Here is a 21,445-nt window from a genome sequence, read left to right as displayed (position 1 = left end):
TTTTGTATGTTGAGGATGGCTATGCTTTGGCTAATGGATTATATTGTAAAATAAATGGCTACAGTTGACAGATTAATTTATATTTAATTAAAAAAAAAATTTAGGAAAGGGAAAAAATGTCCAGCTACTGGGGTAAGATGCCCCCTCATGGGGTTAGATGCCCCCCCACAAATCTTATCCGAATAGTAGATAATGCCTAAGTGTTATTAAGAATTGGCCCTTCTTTTTTACACCACTTACATTTTCCTTACAAGCTATTTCATGCAGTTGAACTAAACTTCTTATCATTTAAATAAGGCAAGGTTTTAAATCCCAGCAGTCCTTTAAATGAGATACTGAAGAAAACGTTTTTAATCAGCGGCTGAGAAGGTGTGATGATAGAGGAAATGTGTAATTGAGACTAGTGGCAGCCAGAGGAGTTGCTGAAAGGGGTTGCGACCCCACAATTTAAAGGCAACATTTGAACCTTACATGGCGTCAGTCAATTCTTGGTTGTAACATGACACAGTATGTTTAATAATTAAAACATGTTTAATCCAAGAGCAAAGAGGACCAAAACCTGAAATGGTAAAGCCTGACCAATTACTTTAATGAGCATAAAGAAGCCTTGTTGGATCAGTGATTGTCTCATTAAGAAATTTGCAAGATGTGGTAAATGTGAGAAAATTGGGTTATTTACTTTCACCAGTCCAGCTGTTTCTTCACTAGAGAAGTTCATTTTGCTTTAACATTTGATACGTTCTGGAACAATGTGTACTAAACAACACATTTTAACAGAACGTTCTAGAACAGACAAAAGTACATATTTGTCTGTTCTACACAGAGATATATCACCAAAACCAAACTACCATCTGGTGGGTGAGTGTCTGTTCAGACTATTAAGGAACACACACTATGAGTCAACCAAGTTTACTTTCAACAGAGCTTCACACCTCAGGCCTTCTTATGCAGTTAGCGGGGTCCATGTGAGGTGTTCACACCACCAGCATCCCAGCCGGTGGAGGCCTCAGGGGGATCTGCCCCAGGGTGAACCTCTTGCTCTCAAACTCCTTCAGCTCATCTGCAGTCAACTCGCTCTGAGGGGTGAAGAGACCGCCCACTGCCCCCCCAGTCACAGCCGTCTCCACTGCCATAAAGCCAAACCCTCCGCTTGCCTTTCCAAAACCACTCACAGCTACCGGCGCTGCACCCGCAAACCCCCCCCCCCCAAATCCTCCTGCTCCACTTGTGGCAGTCGAGGCGAAGCTAAACCCTGAAGCAGAAACAGAAGCTCCCAAACTAGAAGCTCCAAAACCGGTCGTAGACGAGTCCTTGCTGACAGCTGGGGCCGCAAAGGAGAACCCTGCCGCTGAAGGGGCGGAAGTAGAGGCTGTAGCACCGAAAGCAGGCACACCAGCACTACTGAAACTGGTCGGAGCAGGCTGGGGAGAAGCAGAAACGAAGACTCCTGTAGTCGGGGCGGCGAAGCTGAAGGTGCTCGTGGTGTTCTGGGCTGGGGTCGGAGCTCTGCTATCTACAGGGAGGAAGGAGAGCACATGACACGAAAGAAACGTACGCATTTACGCAATTTAGCAGACGCTTTTATCTAGAGCAACTTACAGTAGTGATAATCCTACCAGTAACAAAATGGCAGTACTGTAATCTACCTTGGCATGTCTCAAGGCCAACTGGATGCCCCACTAACACCAATGTTTACCGAAGACCAGAGGAGCTACAGAAGACCTCCACTCAGCTAATCTACAGTCACTATTCCTCTGAAGAACACGGCATAACATACCTATTTCAAAGACAGTTGGTGCTGAGGACCCAAAGCCGGTCACAGGTGTTGACCCGAAACTCCCAGAAGCTGCCTGAGGGGCAGGGTTGTCCAGCTCTGCAAGCTGGGAGGATGAAGACAGAGTTACTTCCTTGTGTATGTAAAGCTTTATGTTTAGTTGTCAAACATTATTACTGTCTAATCAATCAGAGACGTGTGTGTGTGTATACTGACGGAGTGCCTCTTACCATAGCTGCTCGAGTCGGTCCGTTCATAGCCCTCAACTCTTGGACTCTGCTCCTCCACTGGTTGACCAGCTGATTGACTGCACTGGCCTACCAACACACAGTAGTGAAGGCGGTTAGTGAAGCAGAATAATTAAGAACCTAGTTACCCAAACACCAGCACAATGAAAGCACACTGAGGCACTGCTGCCCTGAAGCTACAGGCCCAGGTGGTACACTAGAAGGTACAATATGAAGGAACTAGGACGCAATTGTGGACACATTGAATCCCAGTGGGAGGCTACATCAGTGGTGTTCACACCTAGACGTGGAAGCCAGTTCCACTCAATTTTTTCATTGTAACCCTCCAATTTGGAACTTATTTCTACCCGGGACACCAGGTGAGCGCAATTAATGATGAGGTAGAGCAGACAACCAGCAGACTACGGCCTTGTGGGGAGAGAGGAATACTCCTGGGCTCTACTTCATGGAGGCAAACAGACTGTGAATATAGTTCTTACATAACCCTGCAGGTCTCCAGAGGCCTTGGTGTTATAATACTCCAGTCTCAGCTCCTCGGGGCAGAGCTCGGTAAACCCTGTGGAGAAAAGAACACAGGCTCATGTCCTTTAATATACACAATCCTCCCTCCCAAGAGGCCCCCCCTCAATTGTTTTTCCTGAAACATCCCAGGTTATTACATTTTGCCATCTTACAAAAGAGCTCAGGAAAACACTACATTTGGCTGATATGATGAAGTCTATTTACCTGAGATGGTGGCCTTGAGGACAGAGTAACAGGACAGCACCCACTGGCCCGATGTCTCCCAGATCTCCATGTCCTTCTGAATGGTCTCCCTGGTAGGACAGACAAGTCAGTTAGCCAAACTTCTAGCACTGCATGTGTCCATCATGCAAGTGGATGCCCTTTTGACCTTTGTTGACCAGCCGTAGCGTAATGGCACAGCAGTGGCGTAAGTGTCTAGACATCCGGTCTAGAAATCCTTTCAACTATAATGTTATTTGTGGATTCAAATAAAAAATATATCAACATTAGTACGTATGTGCACTCACAGGTGTTTCTCATTGTCATCCCCTGCCCCTCCTCTCCCAGCCTTGTCAAAGCTTCTCTGGGGACTCAGGACAGAGAATCTGTTTTGGTTTGGAGAGGAGGCAGCGAAACTGAAGTTGGAACTCTTGACTTGGTTGTCTCTTCCTCCACCCCCACGGCCCCAGCTGTTTTCTCCTCCACCCCCTTCATTTCCTCCGCGGTCCCAGACATCCCCAACCTGAATCTGGGAGAAGGAAGAAGGCTGGACATAGTTTCCTCCAGACTTCTGGGCCGGGTTTACCCAAACTCTGTTCCCAAATCCTGAAAAAAATGAAAAAACAAGACTACCTTGATATTCCAGCCTAAAGACCACTGACATCAGGCTATAACTTAGACTTTTTTCTTCTTCATGTCAGGTTCAGGAGTGGAATTCCAAAATAATTTTTCACAATCTGAGGAGGAATAGGTCCCTTACCCCTGACCTCCACTTTTAATATGATAAATGTCCAATTAAAATATTTGGTCATTGTGATAAAACAAATCATACCAACACTGTCCACTACCACTTACTAAAGCTGTCAACCTCTTATCACTCGGCCAACGTAGTATTAATCTGACCAGACTCTATGGAACAACATTTATTAACGAATAGTCAATACTACCAAACGTTTGTCCTTGTTCTATCTGTATTAGCCTCGCCTATCAAGCGAGGCTTTACTCATGTTGTTTTCAAAAGCGAAAGTTAAAACCTATGGTAGCAGAGATTATTTACTGGCAACTGTGTGCTAATTTAACTATGCTTAACCTCCTCCACTGCCCCCTCCTCCTCTGTTGGACTGCTGGGGTGGACGGCTGTTGTATTCTCCACCGCCGCCACTTCTACCTCCTGTACCGCCTCCGCCTCCTCTCGGGTGCTCATTCCAACACTTGTCGCCATATCGACAACGGCCTTGCATCCAAAAGTTGCACACCGTCATCGTATGGCAAGATTTACAGTTGTCGGTGTAATTAATTCAACAAAATTCTCGAATTTCCACAATACGTCGTGTAGTGCGCATTGTTTTTATTCAAATTACGCCATTTTAAAATTGCCGAACGAAAGTGTCGCAGACATTTGACGTCAGCTTCGGGGTTAGCCGGGATAGCTTCTGGTTTTGGTTATGTTACCAGGGAAGTAATGCTCAATCAAGGTTATCGTCAGACCCGGGAGTAAATTGCAGTTATTACTTCTTTCAAAAATGTATGTCTGGTCATGTATTATAGTTAAGGTAAAAGACAGACACTGTTGTGGTATTACATTAATTTCAGGGCCGTTATGGGCACAACACAATTTGCATTTTTGCCATGGTCGTTAGCAACGCAATAACAAAAGGAAACGTTTTGTTTGAAATACTCGTAGTCTCAACAGGATGGCAGGTATACCCTTAACATTTAAACATCTGACCAGTAATTGAAAAGTTGCTATATTGAATCAGTTATTTGTTTGTTCCAGGCAAGGCAGTTAACCTTAATTAAAACGTGTTCTCAGTCAAATATTTTGTATGTAAATACTGTGTACAGATAACCTTGATTCATTCAGGGTTAGAACCCAACATTTTATTATAACAAATAAACTGTAATTTATTGTATTATATAATCCAAGATGTTTGGCCGCAATGTGTATGTAATGTGTGTCCCAAATGGATTACTGTAAATAGCATAAATAATACTAATAATATTTACAGCATCAATACTGTATAGTATTGATTTTAGTGGCTATGTCAACTGGTATATTTTCATCCTGGGGGAGAGAGTTGGAAGACAGAAAGAAATAGAGAGAGATAGAGTTAACCGAAATCAAAAGATAGAGGGAGGGACATGGCCTGAGTTTCCCTGGGACTCCTATTGCCAAATCCACATTCCAGAGTTGTTGAGGCATTGCCATGACAACACACTGCTCTCTTGCTGAGGTAAAGTTCAGGTAGTAGAGGCTTCAGCAGGTGGGACGGGCATCAGACACACATACAGATACACACTTATAATAAACACATTACTTGTTTTATGTCTTCCTGTCTGTCTGTTTTCCAGCCTACATATCTACATGTCCATCTGTCTGTCTGTCTTTTCCTGCCTACATATCTAATTGTCCATCTGTCTGTCTGTCTTTTTTCCTGCCTACATATCTACCTGTCCATCTGTCTGTCTGTCTGTCTCTTTCCTGCCTACATATCTACCTGTCCATCTGTCTGTCTGTCTTTTTCCTGCCTACATATCTACCTGTCCATCGGTCTGTCTCTTCGTCTGTTCGTGAGATAATGAGTGCGGTATCAGGAGCCTTGACCATGATGCTGTCTGACAGATAAGGTCAATACAGTAAATGTAGTGTTGTCAGTGTGCTCTCTGGTACAATACTACTTACCAGGATTTGTAGCTGACTCTACCAGTCTAACTGGCTACCTCTTTCTGTCGCTCTTTTTTCTCTCTCATCCTCTTTCTGTGTCTCTTTTTCACTCTCATCCTCTTTCTTTCTCTCTTTTTCTCTCTCTCATCCTCTTTCTGTCACATATTTTTTCCCCCTAAAATTCAGATTACTTTATTGACATGCCATGCAATTTATACATTTTGCCAAAGAAGTAAAGTTGAAGAAATGCTGGATAATATTAATTTCAGTGAATAGTTAAAGAAATGCTGGATAATGTGCGTATTAGTAGTATTGTAATAATCGCAATATTAGTACAAGGATAATGTGTACAGAACAACACTATAGCAGTTGTATTGTGAAGTCTTCTCTCAGTAAATTGACTTACGTTAACATAAGAATAATGCAGCAGTTGTAAACACATCCTGTTTCCACAGTGTCTGTTTCTCCTTGACCAGGCTTTGTTACCAGCTTTATGGCGTCAGTGATGCATTGAATTTGTGATTCTGTATTTTTTTTTTCAGGGTGATAACAATTGTGTCTTTTGGTACATTAATTCCAATCAAATAGAATATTTTGATTTCTGTGGTCTGATTGATTTCCTTGTGTTTTCATGTGTTTAACAGCTGAAAAGATGTTCTGTCTTCCACATAAACTGTTGGCACACCTTTGTTAGTGTAAGATGACTTCATTCCTTTGACACACACACAACACGCATATGGACCTCTGTGAGTTAGTAATTGGTGGCAGCCTAAATTACAACAGGACACCAGGTTATACTCAGAAATTACATCAGATTATATTGACCCCAATCCCCCCCTTCCCCATATATGAATGGGAATATACTTTTATTAGATTTGGCGCATAACAAATCCCAGGGATTCCAATAATTAAGCATTTCTTTCTGTGAAAAATGTTATACCTATTAATGGATAGATTTCTCAAATTGTGTACATAGCAGGCCTCTAGATGACCCAAGGCCAAAAGCTTCCTAATTAGAAGGGTGATCAAATATGCTTTTGCAACTGCAGCTGTACATTTTCCTATTCCTGTTTAATCTTGAACTCTTGCTTCCCTGCAGTCTTTTTTGGATGCCAGTTGCAAGACATTTAACAGCCATCTGAACTCATATTTACAGTATCACTGTTCCGTTGCCTGCCCTCAGGTTAGTATAGGGGCAATATGTAAACAAACAAACCAGGGCCTCCTGCCAGGTCTGTTTGATGATTGTACAGGTCAGTGGCGAGCAGCCTTTCTTATTCAATGAAATTGAGGAAGAGAAGGAGGGAGACGTATCAGTACAGACTACTTGACTACACACAGTATGTGATAGAGGGAACGCCGAAATCTTTCAATTGCTAAGAAATTCCCTCTTACCATTTCAACATTCCCAACCTTACTGCTCTCAAAAGGGAGAAACAGGGACTGTGCTCCAGCCAAAGCCCATGCTTGTTGACCCCAAGTTGCTCTTACCACACCGTTTATTTAATACTAGTTCCAGAGTTGAGATTTTGGGTACATAATTATAGGCTACACAGAAAACAACTGTGTGTTTTTATGTTTTCATTATAGACAATATTCACCATGGAATGAGATTGAACGAGCCATTTGTAGTTTCGATGAGGCTGGGAGGAGACAGAAGGAGAGAGGCTGTCCTCAGGTATGCAGAGAGGGAGGGATGGAGGATACTTGGCCCACATTTTTTACGAATGAGGGAAACCACTTTTCTCTCTGTTTCTACTCCCTTACATTATTATCTCTCCCTCTCTCATTCACACACTCTCTCTGTCTCTCTCTCTCCTCTCTCCAGTGCTACGTGTCACACACAGAAAGTTTATTTAATCAGGTACTTCTGAGATCTACCTCTTACCCAAGTTGCAGATACCAGGTAACTAAGGAGTAGCAGTTAGAAAGGCCAGCCACATCAGGTGAGCTGGCGGACAGATATTTTCTGGTATCAAATCCCAGGTGCCATAGCCTGCCATTGTGCCCTTAAGCAAGGCACACCCCCACACAACAACTACCCCACTTCTCCACCCTCTCCAACCTGAGTGTTTCTTGGAGGGTTTGGGATGTTGGATGTTGTTGAACTTCAGTTGGGTATTGGGTACAATTAACGAATAAAGTGATCTTAACAGAACTGTCTCAGAGAATCTATTATCTCATGAATACAAATACTATTTCAGGAATTTCATCCTCCAATAGACAGCAACTGGAAAGCTCAGGCCAACAATAATGTGGTGATAGACAGTGGATAAACAAAAACCATGGTGAAGGACAGGCTCCAGGGAACAAAGATTGTTGCAGATTTACAAAACAGATTTATGAAACAAATACAACAGTGTTTTCTATGACAACTGTCTGTATCTTTTAGCCAGATTAACTTTAATTGTCTTCTGAGAGTGGCACGTGCAAACTTTACACAGGTACAAATGCTTTGTATATAATTCCAACCCAACTCCATCCCACTCACATCCTTTGTAGCTTATTACTATTCAGTGGATCAGCAGCCCATCCAGCTCTTGGATTAGCAGAGGGGTCCAAAAGAGTGGTGCCGTTGCCCAGCAAAAATCAGATTTTGGAGGATTAGTGGTAAAATTGACTTGCCTCTTGGTTCTAGCAACTGCTTGTGGCACTTTTGTGTGTTATTAAGCTCAGATCAGGTAGAAGTCCAAAGAGTGTGTTCTTTCTAGCACACAAGGATTGTGGTTGTTGAGCAAAACCTCACTGTTGAGCAAGAAGCACGATAAGAGGTAGAACAGCATTGAATGTGCTTCAGAAGACACATATCTCAACATCAACTGACACAGGTCCGCTGGAAGTTGCTGGTTAATTGTGGCCTTAAATAAAAATGGGATTTTACCACAGTTGGGTAGAAAAATGTGGAATAAGCATTAAAAAACAAGTAGCTTACTGCCTTTGGTTCTGGCACATCATTCCAAAACCATGCATCATAACTCCTAATGGGTTCTAGGGAACATTGAGGATTGATATGACACCCTTAATCATTCTGAACCAATAAAACTGATTCTGTATAAAAGTTGTTTTTCTTTTTGATGTTTTCAATGCTGTGAATGTATGTCCCTGTTATACTATCTGAGAAAACATGGAAAATCATGCAAAGTGAAGACGTTTGGCCGGTCCTCACTTTAGCAAGAAGTTTTAGGGTTATGGTTATACTTAGGGTCAGGGCCGGCACTAGGCATAAGTGACAGGCGGTTGCTTAGGGCCACCGACCTATAGGGGGCCCCAGTCCACTATTGAGCCCCTGTCCATTAGGGAAGAGTAGACTCCCAAATCAATTTTGCTTATGGCTTACAAAAAGGCTGGCTCTGCTTAGGGGTTAGGGTTACATTTTGGCTTTAAGTGTTTGGAATAGGTAAAATATATTTTTTAATGTTACTAAATTGAAGGTCCTCACTTTGAGTGTAAAACGTACATGAGTGTGTGGTTCTGTGTGTGTGTGTCTGTGTGTGTGTCATTGTGTGTGAAAGACGGGGAAAGAGAAAAAAACTGACTGTTTCAGAAACTGAATCCAAAACTGAATGTAGTGGATGTGTCAGTGTTCAAGCATCCTTAACCTTCCTTTCCTACAAGCTGTGCAATCAGTGAAACTGGCACCAGTCCAGGGCTTTACTTCTGTTTGGGCTTAAGCCAAATTTTATTTGATGTGGCAATGTGGTAATAGGTTTAATGGACCCAAGATTCCTCTTGCTCAAAAAGTAACAATAAATGTCAATGCTAATTTTCGCAATGATTTAATTTCCATCTTTGAGGTGGGAGGCTTACAGTAGAATATAGTACACAGACCTACACATATTGCATTAATTTATTTGTCTCCATTACCAACTGAGCAGATGTATCTTTGCTTGCTTTTAATTAGTTGTTTTATTTAAACAGGGAAATTAGTTTGTTGTTTTTACCATTGAGCCTTGTATTCATGAAAGAAAATAGGAAAAAATGACACACAGATAGGAAGCACAGTGAAAAGGTCTTGTTTCAGACACTGAACAGCCTTGGACGCATCCATGTTTCGTACTATTGTTTCCTCTGCGGGGCATCCATGAATATGGGGCAGGGTGGTCAAAAGCAGTTTTACCAACTCAGTGTAGGGATTTTTGTTATATCTAGTACTAGCAAATTTTGTAAGGGCATCTAATAACATCAGTTTTTCCTGGAGTCTTTGGTGAACATATAATTGTATTCCTTATCGGAAAGTTGCATTTTGGGGAGATACCAGTCTAGAGCAAGGCAAGACCGTTTGGACACAGAGGATAATAATTGTCTAAGTCACTAATGTCCCCATTCTTATGTAGTGGCAACACATGAACCCAAACACTACAGTCAGGTTGAACAAGTTTTAAAGGTATTCCATTATCAGAATTTCCATTATGAGGTAATTATCTTGTGGATAACTTAAGTCTCTTTGTCTGATATCAATAAACTACAGGTAGTTTCGCCAGGCAATGCTAACTGACGTACAAATCCAGAGGAAGGTACATAAGCGGTATCTGGAGCAGCAGTTGGCCTCACATATACAACACAACAATAATACATACTGGGCTTGTACTAGTTAGCAATTGCGCTAGTGCTTGTTAGCTACTTCGATCAAACTTCATGCAGAGAAATAATTTCCAAAACTTAATTTGACTATGGGAAATGGGAAAACAGTTGTTTTACGTAGAAACAGTCAAAATAATGGTAAACATGATTGGTGATTTCTTAAAAATGCACGCCTGTGCTGTTTATTACATCTTCAGTTACTCAAATCTGAACATATTGTTTCCAGTGGTTCTATTTGCTACATGAATGAAAAAAGGTGTTCTGTTTTCAACGTCAGACACGGTGCGCTGCAGCAGGTTGCCAGGTAACCTCTAAGTCCAACCCCCCCTATAGTAGATTCACCTCAACAACGATCACGTAAGCGATCCTCCTGTTTCAGCCAATCAGAGGGCTGTCCAGGTGCTTCTGGGAGAGGACAGTTTCGGAGGCGGAAACCTGCAGGTTAAGAAAACACGATACGCCTCCTATAAAGTTGTCAATTCATCCGTAGTACTTTAGAAAATCTCTCAAATTAAAGTGAGGTATAGCATCATATTCAGAGGTTTGATGAATTTAAAATTGGTTTTCCGATCGCGAAAAGAGAATGACGATAGGATGAGAATCTGTGCATAGCCTAAGATAGGCGCACTTATCAGACGCACGACAGATAACAGCTGACAGAACCACTGTCATCTCGTTCCTCCAAACTCCGCAAGAGATCAAGAATGAATGTTTTCATCAACAGGGAATAGATTACTTTTTCAAAATATTCCGAAACGCTGAAGTGCGTCTCTGGCCCCGTCCCATCTCAGCCCGGATAACTCAGGTGAGTGTCCTTGTTTTGGAAAGGCTCTTGGCGCATTGTTGAGCAGTGAATCACAGCTCTAGTTCTATTAAACCTGTTCTACACATAGTTATGGATATTATGCTAGGTGCCCTGTTTTGTGTTTTGCAAAGAAACAATGTATTAATTGGCATCACATTTCAATAAGAACATTGTTGGCTATAATTGTAAAGCTGTAAATCATGATGCAAAGCCTTTGTTTATGCCGAGGATGTTTGGATGGCATTTTATATCAGGAGTATTGTAACAGCAATTACAAAATGGGGCTATTCCTGTTTACAACACATGACTATTAAAAAAAATAATCTACATAATTGGATAAAACCGGGTAGTGTAGGTACTGATGCTGAGTGGCTGAATTCCGTGTTGGAAACAGGTTTATAATATCAGTATCAAGCAAAAATAATTATACCATCTTAGAAAGTACGCCGAAGTAAGACCATTGTTTTCAAAGTTTAAAATTAAATTCAATGTTCAACAAACCATAAAAAAGCTATGCACAATGATTACTTTCCACCATGACTGTATACTTTACAAAACACTCGGAAAATATTGAAGTCTCCCTCAGTTTTGTTTATTACAGAAAAGGAAAAAAGGAAAATATCTGCTCTAAATAAAGATTCAGAGAGGTCTGCAGAAGCAATGAAATTACTCATGAAGTGTAAACAATTATGCTTATTAAACTACAGTAAGTAAGGTAGATTAACATATAATAACAGAATTACTTCATGGGTGTCTGGTATGTACTCTGACATACATAAATTCTCTCTGGACATGGATGCAATGAGTTCATTGTGATTTATCCTAAATAGGAACATAATAAATATAGCCTTCTTTGCATGTCTTTGCAAAAAACCATAGAGAACTATGCTAGGATTTAATTTTTTGAGAATATATTAACAATATAGCACGCAGTCATATAGGGGAAACAAGTGTCCATAGAAACCTGGTGACAGGCAATTCTCAGTAGTTGAAGACAGTAGTTACTGTAAATATAAAGAAAAGGGGCTCATGTGTTAGTCACATTAAGAGGAAGAAGTCACAATAGCTTGAGAGAGAGAAACTTGTTCATCTGTAAGATGAAGACTGTTTTCACCCCTATGAGCTGAATGTAACAGTGTTTACATTTACCGTTAGTCATTCTTAGCAGACACTTATCCAGAGGGACTTATATGGTCAGTGCATTCATTTTATTACCATTCATAATGGGAATCTAATCCAAAACCATGGTGTGGTAATCACCTTGCTCTACAAACTGAGCTACACAGGTGTAAGTGACAGGATGAGTTGAACACAACATTTGAGCCAAACAGTAACATATGAGCTTAACATAGTATATGAGCTGAACATGACATATGTGCTGAATATAACATGAGCTGAACATGACATATAAGCTGAACATGACATATAAGCTGAACATTGACATATGAGCTGATCATTGACATACAGTTAGGTCCGGAAATAATTTGACACTGTCACAAGTTTTGTTATTTTGGCTGTTTACAAAATATATTTTAAGTTGCAGTTAAATAATATGGCATTAAAGTGCAGTCTCTCAGCTTTAATTTGAGGGTATTCACATCCAAATTGGAGGAAGTGTTTAGGAATTACAGCTCTTTAATATGTAACACCCTTTTTTTTCAAGGGACCTAAAGTAACTGGACAATTGACTCAAAACATTTTCATGGACAGGTGTGGGCTATACCTTCGTTGTTTCTTCATCAATTAAGCAGGTGAAAGGTCTGGAGTTGATTCCAGGTGTGGCATTTGGAAGCTGTTGCTGTAAACCCACAACATGCGGTCAAACAAGCTCTCAGGTAAGTGAAACAGACCACCCTTAGGCTGCAAAAAAACTATCCATCAGAGAGATCGCAGGAACATTAGGAGTGGCCAAATCAACCGTTTGGTACATTCTGAGAAAAAAATAATGCACTGGTGAGCTCTGCAACACAAAAAGGCCTGGACATCCATGAAAGACAACCATGGAAAGGATCCTACGATCATCCATCACTGTTAAGAAAAACCCCTTCACAATATCCAGCCAAGTGAAGAACACTCCAGGAGGTAGGCATATCATTATCCAAGTCCGCCATGAAGAGAAGACTTCACAAGAGCAAATACAGAGGGTTCACCACAAGGTGCAAACCATTCATCAGCCTCAAGAATAGAAAGGCCAGATTAGACTTAGCCCAAAAAACATCTAAAAAAGCCAGCCCAGTTCTGGAACAGCATTCTTTGGACAGTTGAAACTAAGATCAACCTGTACCAGAATGATGGGAAGAAAAAGGTATGGAGAAGGCTTGGAACGGCTCATGATCCAAAGCATACCACATCATCTGTAAAACACAGTGGAGGCAGTGTGATGGCATGGGCATGCATGGCTTCCAATGGCACTGGTTCACTAGTGTTTATTGATGATTTGACAGAAGACAGAAGCAGCTGGATGAATTCTGGAGTGTATAGGGATATATTGTCTGCTCAGATTCAGCCAAATTCAGCAAAGTTGATTGGACGGCACTTCACTTTACAGATGGATAATGACCCAAAACATCAAAGAAGTGGAATATTCTGCAATGGCAGAGTCAATCACTTGATCTCAACTCGAACGAGCATGCATTTCACTTGCTGAAGACAAAACCTAAGGCAGAAAGACCCGCGAACAAACAACAACTGAAGACAGCTGCAGTAAAGACCTGGCAAAGCATCACAAAGGAGGAAACCCAGCATTTGGTGATGTCCATGCGTTCCAGACTTCCAGCAGTCATTGCCTGCAAAGGATTCTCTACATTGTATTAAAAATCAACATTTTATTTATGACTGTGTTCATTTGTCCAATTACAATTGAGCCCCTGAAATAAGGGGTCTGGGGAAAATGGTTGCAATTCCTAAACGTTTCATATGATATTTTTGTTGAACCCCTTGAATTAAAGTTGAAGTCTGCACTTCAATTGCATCTCGGTTTTTTCATTTCAAATTCATTTCAAATTGTGTCAGTGACCAACTATGTCCTGACCTAACTGTATGATTTGAACATAACATGTGAGCTGAACATAAACATGTGAAATATACATAACATATGAGCTGAACAAAACCCTTTGAACTGAACAGAATCTATATGAGCTGGAAATAAGCTATGAGCTTTTGATTATTTTTAACAAGCAATACCAATGCAATATTTCTTTAACTTAAAGCAAGATTAAATAATATAAATGTTGATATTACTTGGAGTCTTAACTTGGATATTCATGTTTAGATTAGATAGATAAGATTAAACTTTATTGTCAATGAACAGTACAAGTACAGTACAACAAAATGCAGTTAGCATCTAACCAGAAGTGCAAATAGAAGAGGGCAGAAAATGTATTTAACAAGTAAGTATAAAGATTGTAACAAGTGGGATGTATAGATGTGCAATGAAAGGAAAATGCGAGTTCAAATGGTAATTCTAAATGTGCAATGAAGGCAAATTGAAGGTAGTCTGTACAACTGAAATGCAGGGATAGCAGCAGTGAGGTTCCTGAGGTAGACATGTACATGTAGCAACTGAAAACGTCCTTATCAGACAAAGCAGTACAATGTATGTTATAATACAATTTTAGATTTCTTCTGGTAAATGTTTTCCAAGTTAGCTTTTCCATCTGTTTCACCAGAAATCAAAGGCTTTGTTGATTGGCTATTTCAGGATGAAAAACTCTTCTCTTCCATCTGACACCAAATTTGCAATGCTCCTCTGAACTTTAAATAGTTTTGCTCCTGAATCTCTATACATGAAATACCCATAAGACACCTCAGGTGCTAAGGGCTGTATCCAAGATAAGAACAGCCTGGACTAATATACCACAACTCCTTTGGTCTTGTTGCTTTCATACAGGCTACTTAATGTAAAGTGGGTACTGTCATTGGCAGAAGATGGCAGAAAGAGTGCCTTGGTGGCGGGCGTTCATGGGGAGCTCCAAGAGGAAGAGTGTTAGTAAGGACAACACCACAACCACACAGACCCTCGACACAGAGTCAAGTAAGACTTTAAATGACTTTAGGTCCTACATACAAATAACATGCATTCTTATTGTTTTATTACTATTACACTAAACAAAATTATAAACGCAACACTTTTGTTTTTGAACTCAAAGATCTAAAACGTTCTCTATGTTCTCTAGATCTAAAGGTTCACAAATCTGTCTGAATCTGTGTTAGTGAGCACTTCTCCTTTGCTGAGATGATCCAGTCTAAAGGCCACTCTAAAATGTGCAGTTCTATCACACAGCACAATGCCACAGATGTCGCAAGTTTTGAGGGAGCGTGCAATTGGCATGCTGACTGCAGGAATGTCCACCAGAGCTGTTGCCCGTGAATTGAATGTTCATTTCTCTACCATAAGCCATTTCAAAGAATTTGGCAGCACATCCAACTGGCCTCACAACCGCATGCTCACCAGACATGTCACCCATTGAGCATGTTTGGAATGCTCTGGATCGGCGTATACGACAGCGTGTTCCAGGTCCTGCCAATATCTAGCAACTTCGCACAGCCATTGAAGAGGAGTGGACCAACATTCCACAGGCCACAATCAACAACCTGATCAACTCTATGCAGAGTAGATGTGTTGCACTGCATGAGGCAAATAGTGGTCACACCAGATACTGACTAGTTTTTGGACCCCCCCAGACCCCCCCAATACAGTGAAACTACACATTTTAGAGTGGCCTTTTATTGTGGCCAGCCTAAGGCACACCTGTGCAATAATCATGCTGTCTAATCAGCATCTTGATATGCCACACCTGTGAGGTGTGAACAATATATGAGTGAAATAGGCCTTTTGTGTACATAGATAAAGTCTTAGATCTTTGAGATCAGATGATAAATGGGGACAAAAACAAAAAGTGTTGCATATATAATTTTGTTCAGTTTATATGTATAAAAATGTATGCACTTAATGATGAAAATCGCTGTAGATTAGAGCAGCTGGATTGGAGCATCTGTTTAGAGCATCTAGATTAGAGCAGCTGGATTGGAGCGTCTGCATATAGCATCTAGATTAGAGTAGCTGGATTGGAGCATGTCCTTAGAGCATCTAGATTAGAGCAGCTGGATTGGAGCATCTGTTTAGAGCATCTAGATTAGAGCAGCTGGAATGGAGCATGTCCTTAGAGCATCTAGATTAGAGTAGCTGGATTTGAGCATCTGTTTAGAGCATCTAGATTAGAGCAGCTGGATTGGAGCATCTGCTTAGAGCATCTAGATTAGAGCAGCTGGATTGGAGCATCTGCTTAGAGCAGGGGTGTCCAAACAGTTCCAGGGAGGGCCAAGTGTCTGCGGGTTTTTGGTTTTTCCAATAAATTGGTTCCCAGTTCACACCTAAACAACCAGGTGAGGGTAGAAACTAACCAAGTAGTAACCTAATTAGTCAATCAAGTACAAGGTGAGAGTAAAATCCTGCAGACACTCTGCCTCCCTGGAACTGTTTGGACACCCCTGGCTTAGAGCATATAGTTTAGAGCAGCTGAATTAGAGCATCTTCTAAATTACTTAAATATAAAATGTAAATGACTGTCATAGCAGGCATAGTGTTTAATAATTCATGGCTTGGCCATTACGGTTCCGGATGAAAGGTAGATTATGGGCAGTTCAGAGATTAATCAGATTGCAGATAGATCCAGGGGGGTTACAGTCAGACAGGTCCTGAGACATTTATCAAAGCACCCAATCCCTCCTGTCTCTGAAGTTGTCTCTGGAATCTGACTGCGGGGAAGAGGTCAACTCCCATGCATATTAGTAAAAGTAGTAATGGTGGTATTAAGTTATCTGACTCCTAGAACATTGTTTATTTGTCTCAGCTGAAACCTACCTTCATAATACAAGGCAGATGATTTATTTTATGTTTTGACAGACACTATTTAAAATAAGCTCTGGTAGACTGAAATGCTTGGGTTTTCCCAGAAAACGAGTTTCCCTGAGATGTTATTATATGATCAAATACTGGTGTGCTTGTTATTTTTAAATGCTCTCGTTTAATTCTCTTGTGTCATCAGCTGCTGCATCCCAACTCCCAACAGACCAACCACAGCAAAAACAACCTCCATTACAGCAGACAGCAAAGCCCCAGCCGCCAGTTAGTGAAGGCTCCAGTCTCTTCACTGAGGAGTTTGGTGACGACTCCCAGTTCGAGTCGGTCTTCAACGAACAGACGTGCCGCAGAAACCTTAGGGTGTCCCGTTCCGGACGGTTTAAGGAGAGGAAGAAGGTTCGCTCCAGCCTTCCCACAGATGACCAGGACCAGGTTGGGACGCCAAGGACAGAGGATACGAGATAATGAAGAGTAACAGCAAATTAGTGACTCAAGACTTCTTGTTAGGACATTAGATTAAGATGAGGACAATACGGGTGAGGTTGAGGAATTGTTGAAGATAGTGATGATGACGATGATGATGAAGACACTGATTCTGGCACTGATTAAACTCTAACATATTCTTGGGAAAGAGGAAGTTGTACAAAGACACCTGGTTGAAAGATACATTGAAGATTTAAGAATTTAAGTTTTTACCCTTGAAACCCTCTAAATGCCCAGTAAGAGCTGTCTGCTCATAAACCTACTGCAAGATAAACTACTGCAAGATAATCCTACTGCAAGATAAACCTACTGCAAGATAAACTATTGCAAGATAAACCTACTGCAAGGCCTTCCTGCTACTTGATCAACACTGGATTGATTTGTATGGGGAAATTAATCATGTTTAATATAATTTTGAAACTCAGAAGGAAGAAGCTGTGGTTCCAACGAACAAACTGAACATAGCGGCAATTAGACCATACTTCTGTTAATGTCTTGTCTGTTGACATGATGTCTGTTGACATGATGACAGACTACTGACTGCAGGATGGCAAGTGTAGTGACAGGTAGGTGGACACCTTGAGGAAAATACTGATTTACTTATGAAATCCTGAAAAGATCAGTGATGATGCTTCCTCAAAGAAGGAAGGATGGATGAAGGAATTAAGGCAGGAAGGGATTCTGATGACTGAAACACCTGCCCTGAGCATTCACTGCAATAAAGACGTTTCTTTATTTACCACTGTGTTTTAAAAACATACAGACTTAGCAGCTATTTCATATCAAAACAATATACAGCTATGCACATTCCAGGAAATGTTATATTATTTATGAGATGTTAACATAATATGTGTAATATTTTAAATATGAAGGATATAATATTGTTTTCTCAAATCAATCCTTTATGCTATGATTTTGGTGTGTTAGAAGGGAACTATTTTTGATGGAATTGAATGTTTGTGCTTAGCGTTGTTTACATGTTATATAGTCACACACTGTCTAGGAAATAGATGACCTTGTGGACCTGATGTTAGGAAAGTAAACGCTGATGCCATGATAACATTTTACTGAGTTTAAATGCAGTTAGAACAATGTTCCCTACGTAGTGCACTACTTTAGACCATTGGAATGAAACCATGTTCCCTACGTAGTGCACTACTTTAGACCATTGGAATGAAACCATGTTCCCTACATAGTGCACTACTTTAGACCATTTGAAATGAAACCATGTATCCTACGTAGTGCACTACTTTAGACCATTTGAAATGAAACCATGTTCCCTACATAGTGCACTACTTTAGACCATTGGAATGAAACCATGTTCCCTACGTAGTGCACTACTTGAGACCATTTAGAATGAAACCATGTTCCCTACGTAGTGCACTACTTTAGACCACAGTCCTCTGGGCTATAGTTGTACAGAACTAAAGCCGGTCCAACAGTGCCTTATGTGTAGGCAAGAGGGTGATTTGGGACACTGCTTCACTGTGCTGTGAGTGGATCTGTTACGTTAATCTTGTGTACTGGAATGAAGGCTACTGAACATGAATATGCGTATGACTGACAAATAAACAGTGATCAAATGCACAGTGATTCAAATGAACAGTGATTCAAATGAACAGTGATTCAAATAAACAGTGATCAAATGCACAGTGATTCAAATGAACAGTGATTCAAATGAACAGTGATTCAAATAAACAGTGATCAAATGCACAGTGATTCAAATGCACAGTGATTCAAATGAACAGTGATTCAAATGAAAAGTGATTCAAATGAACAGTGATTCAAATGAACAGTGATTCAAATTAACAGTGATCAAATGAACAGTGATTCAAATGAACAGTGATTCAAATGAACAGTGATCAAATGAACATTGATTCAAATGAACAGTGATCAAATGAACAGTGATTCAAATGAACAGTGATTCAAATGAACAGTGATCAAATGAACAGTGATTCAAATGAACAGTGATCAAATGAACAGTGATTAAAATGAACAGTGATCAAATGAACAGTGATCAAGTAAACACTGATCAAGTAAACAGTGATCAAGTAAACAGTGATCAACTTGGGCATCCATGGATGTGCACAACATGTAGGTGCTGTTACATCTGAGTGTCAATCAAAACTACATGCTTGCACTTCTGCATTCCTGTGATGTTCATGGATGTACATAGAAGAGGTGTGTGTGTGTGTGTCTGTGTCTGTGTGTCTGTCTGTACATTCCTGTCAGTCACCATGACAGTTACTGTACATCTAAAGCTGAACCCTTCAACGTCTCATTGCAGATGTATCAGCAGTCACATGCTCAGCAGCATATAGACAATGAACGCATCCAAAACGGCACCCTAACCCTAGATAGTGTACTACTTTAGACAAGGGCACACTGAGGATAGGCTGCTAATTGGGATGCCGCCAATGCAGGCCATCTCCTCGGATGTAGTACTGAATGCAGAGTGACCCTAGAATGGGTTTAAGTTTCTGGCATATGGTCTGAAATACATTTGCAGAGTTGACATGTTGCTTTAACGTGAAACCTGTTTGGTGAACATAATAGAATGTTGGAATGTTTCTTGAAGACAACATAACTTACATCTCTGAGCTTCTTTTAAAACTGGTAGCATGGGCCAAAGTTAATAATGTCAATAAAAAGGTATTCTGAGTAAATCTACTTGGTGAAATAACATATGTTACATTTCGAATCCATTACAGTACAAGCTGACATTAGATTGTTGAAGCCAGCTCTTACTGATTGCTTCCATTTTTCTAAGATGTTGCGGAAATGATTTGCCTAGGGTTTGCTGTAGTTGTGAGTCTATACCACTAGGGAGAAGATGTGCTCTCCAGTAGCCAACATAAGCAGCCTTTGGATCTGGGCCGGTGTTAAACAAGGCTATTACAGTTTTCTGAATGCTTAAACCCTGACCGTGATTGTCATAGCACAATTTCTAAAACTATTCATACTTATAGCAAAACCACTCACTGAGTTTGCAGAACTAAAAGCACAAACACTGCTTGGCACTCAATTTGCAATTTTGTAACACACACTTTGCAAAGCTGTAGGTACAATCCACTGCACAGAACTCTTTCTGTGGAACTGTAAACACAACTCACTGCTTTACACCCATTTTACAAATGATCAACACACTCCTAGTAAAACTACACACATGTATGGCTATTATTTACACTATTTTGCCAACTGTCTGGCACACTGTCACATGTGAAAACTGTTTTAGATAATTAGTTCACTTTGCAATCAGTCTAAGCACTATAAAGAAGCCACAGGTGAGCTGTCAGTGTGGAGTACAATGGAGGGAGCAGGAAGAGGGAGAATTAGAGGAGGCCGAGGTAGAGGAAAAGGAGGTGAAGAAGCGAGAGGGAGAGGACGACAAGGACAAAGAGGTGAAGCTAGAGGAAGAGGACAAGGAGGAGCAAGAGGAGGACGAGAAGGGGAAGAGGAAGAGGAAGAAGAGGAAGAAATAGAATTTCTGATGACATCAGAGCTACAATAGTGGACCATGGAATCACCCATGGAATGACCCTGAGGGAAGCTGCCATGTAATCAACCATGGAAAGACCCTGAGGGAAGCTGGTCATGTAATCACCCATGGAATGACCCTGAGGGAAGCTGGTCATGTAATCAACCATGGAATGACCCTGAGGGAAGCTGCCATGTAATCAACCATGGAAAGACCCTGAGGGAAGCTGGTCATGTAATCACCCATGGAATGACCCTGAGGGAAGCTGGTCATGTAATCACCCATGGAATGACCCTGAGGGAAGCTGGTCATGTAATCACCCATGGAATGACCCTGAGGGAAGCTGGTCATGTAATCACCCATGGAATGACCCTGAGGGAAGCTGGTCATGTAATCAACCATGGAATGACCCTGAGGGAAGCTGGTCATGTAATCACCCATGGAAAGACCCTGAGGGAAGCTGGTCATGTAATCACCCATGGAATGACCCTGAGGGAAGCTGGTCATGTAATCACCCATGGAATGACCCTGAGGGAAGCTGGTCATGTAATCAACCATGGAATGACCCTGAGGGAAGCTGGTCATGTAATCACCCATGGAATGACCCTGAGGGAAGCTGGTCATGTAATCACCCATGGAATGACCCTGAGGGAAGCTGGTCATGTAATCACCCATGGAATGACCCTGAGGGAAGCTGGTCATGTAATCACCCATGGAATGACCCTGAGGGAAGCTGGTCATGGAATCACCCATGGAATGACCCTGAGGGAAGCTGGTCATGTAATCACCCATGGAATGACCCTGAGGGAAGCTGGTCATGTAATC

At 41.1% G+C, this 21,445-nt stretch overlaps 2 protein-coding genes across 3 annotated transcripts; one reads left to right on the top strand and one right to left on the bottom strand.

Annotated features, from left to right (window-relative positions):
• Positions 1-92: 92 nt before the first annotated feature.
• nup42 (nucleoporin 42) lies at positions 93-4,142 on the bottom strand. The gene is made up of 7 exons (XM_010899945.5): positions 3,836-4,142; positions 3,054-3,351; positions 2,749-2,837; positions 2,502-2,578; positions 2,005-2,091; positions 1,778-1,880; positions 93-1,513 (listed from the first exon to the last, which is right to left on the bottom strand). The coding sequence occupies exons 1-7, from the start codon at positions 4,005-4,007 to the stop codon at positions 975-977; spliced, it is 1,365 nt and encodes a 454-aa protein (XP_010898247.2). The 5' UTR covers positions 4,008-4,142; the 3' UTR covers positions 93-974.
• A 6,279-nt stretch (positions 4,143-10,421) lies between these two features.
• LOC105027723 (proline-rich protein 15) lies at positions 10,422-18,365 on the top strand. Of its 2 annotated transcripts, none has more exons than XM_010899943.4 (3): positions 10,422-10,796; positions 14,686-14,829; positions 16,844-18,365. In XM_010899943.4, exons 2-3 carry the CDS (start codon positions 14,724-14,726, stop codon positions 17,122-17,124), a joined length of 387 nt encoding a protein of 128 aa, XP_010898245.2. In that variant the 5' UTR covers positions 10,422-10,796; positions 14,686-14,723; the 3' UTR covers positions 17,125-18,365. The 2 variants fall into 2 exon arrangements, with proteins under 2 accessions (XP_010898245.2, XP_010898246.2); XM_010899944.4 differs by lacking the exon at positions 10,422-10,796 and adding an exon at positions 12,596-12,631.
• The last annotated feature ends 3,080 nt before the right edge of the window (positions 18,366-21,445 follow it).

This window comes from Esox lucius, chromosome 10 (assembly GCF_011004845.1).
Source record: "Esox lucius isolate fEsoLuc1 chromosome 10, fEsoLuc1.pri, whole genome shotgun sequence".
Lineage (NCBI taxonomy): Eukaryota > Metazoa > Chordata > Actinopteri > Esociformes > Esocidae > Esox > Esox lucius.
Note: the sequence above shows the minus strand (reverse complement) of the source record. Positions and strands in the feature narration are given on the sequence as shown.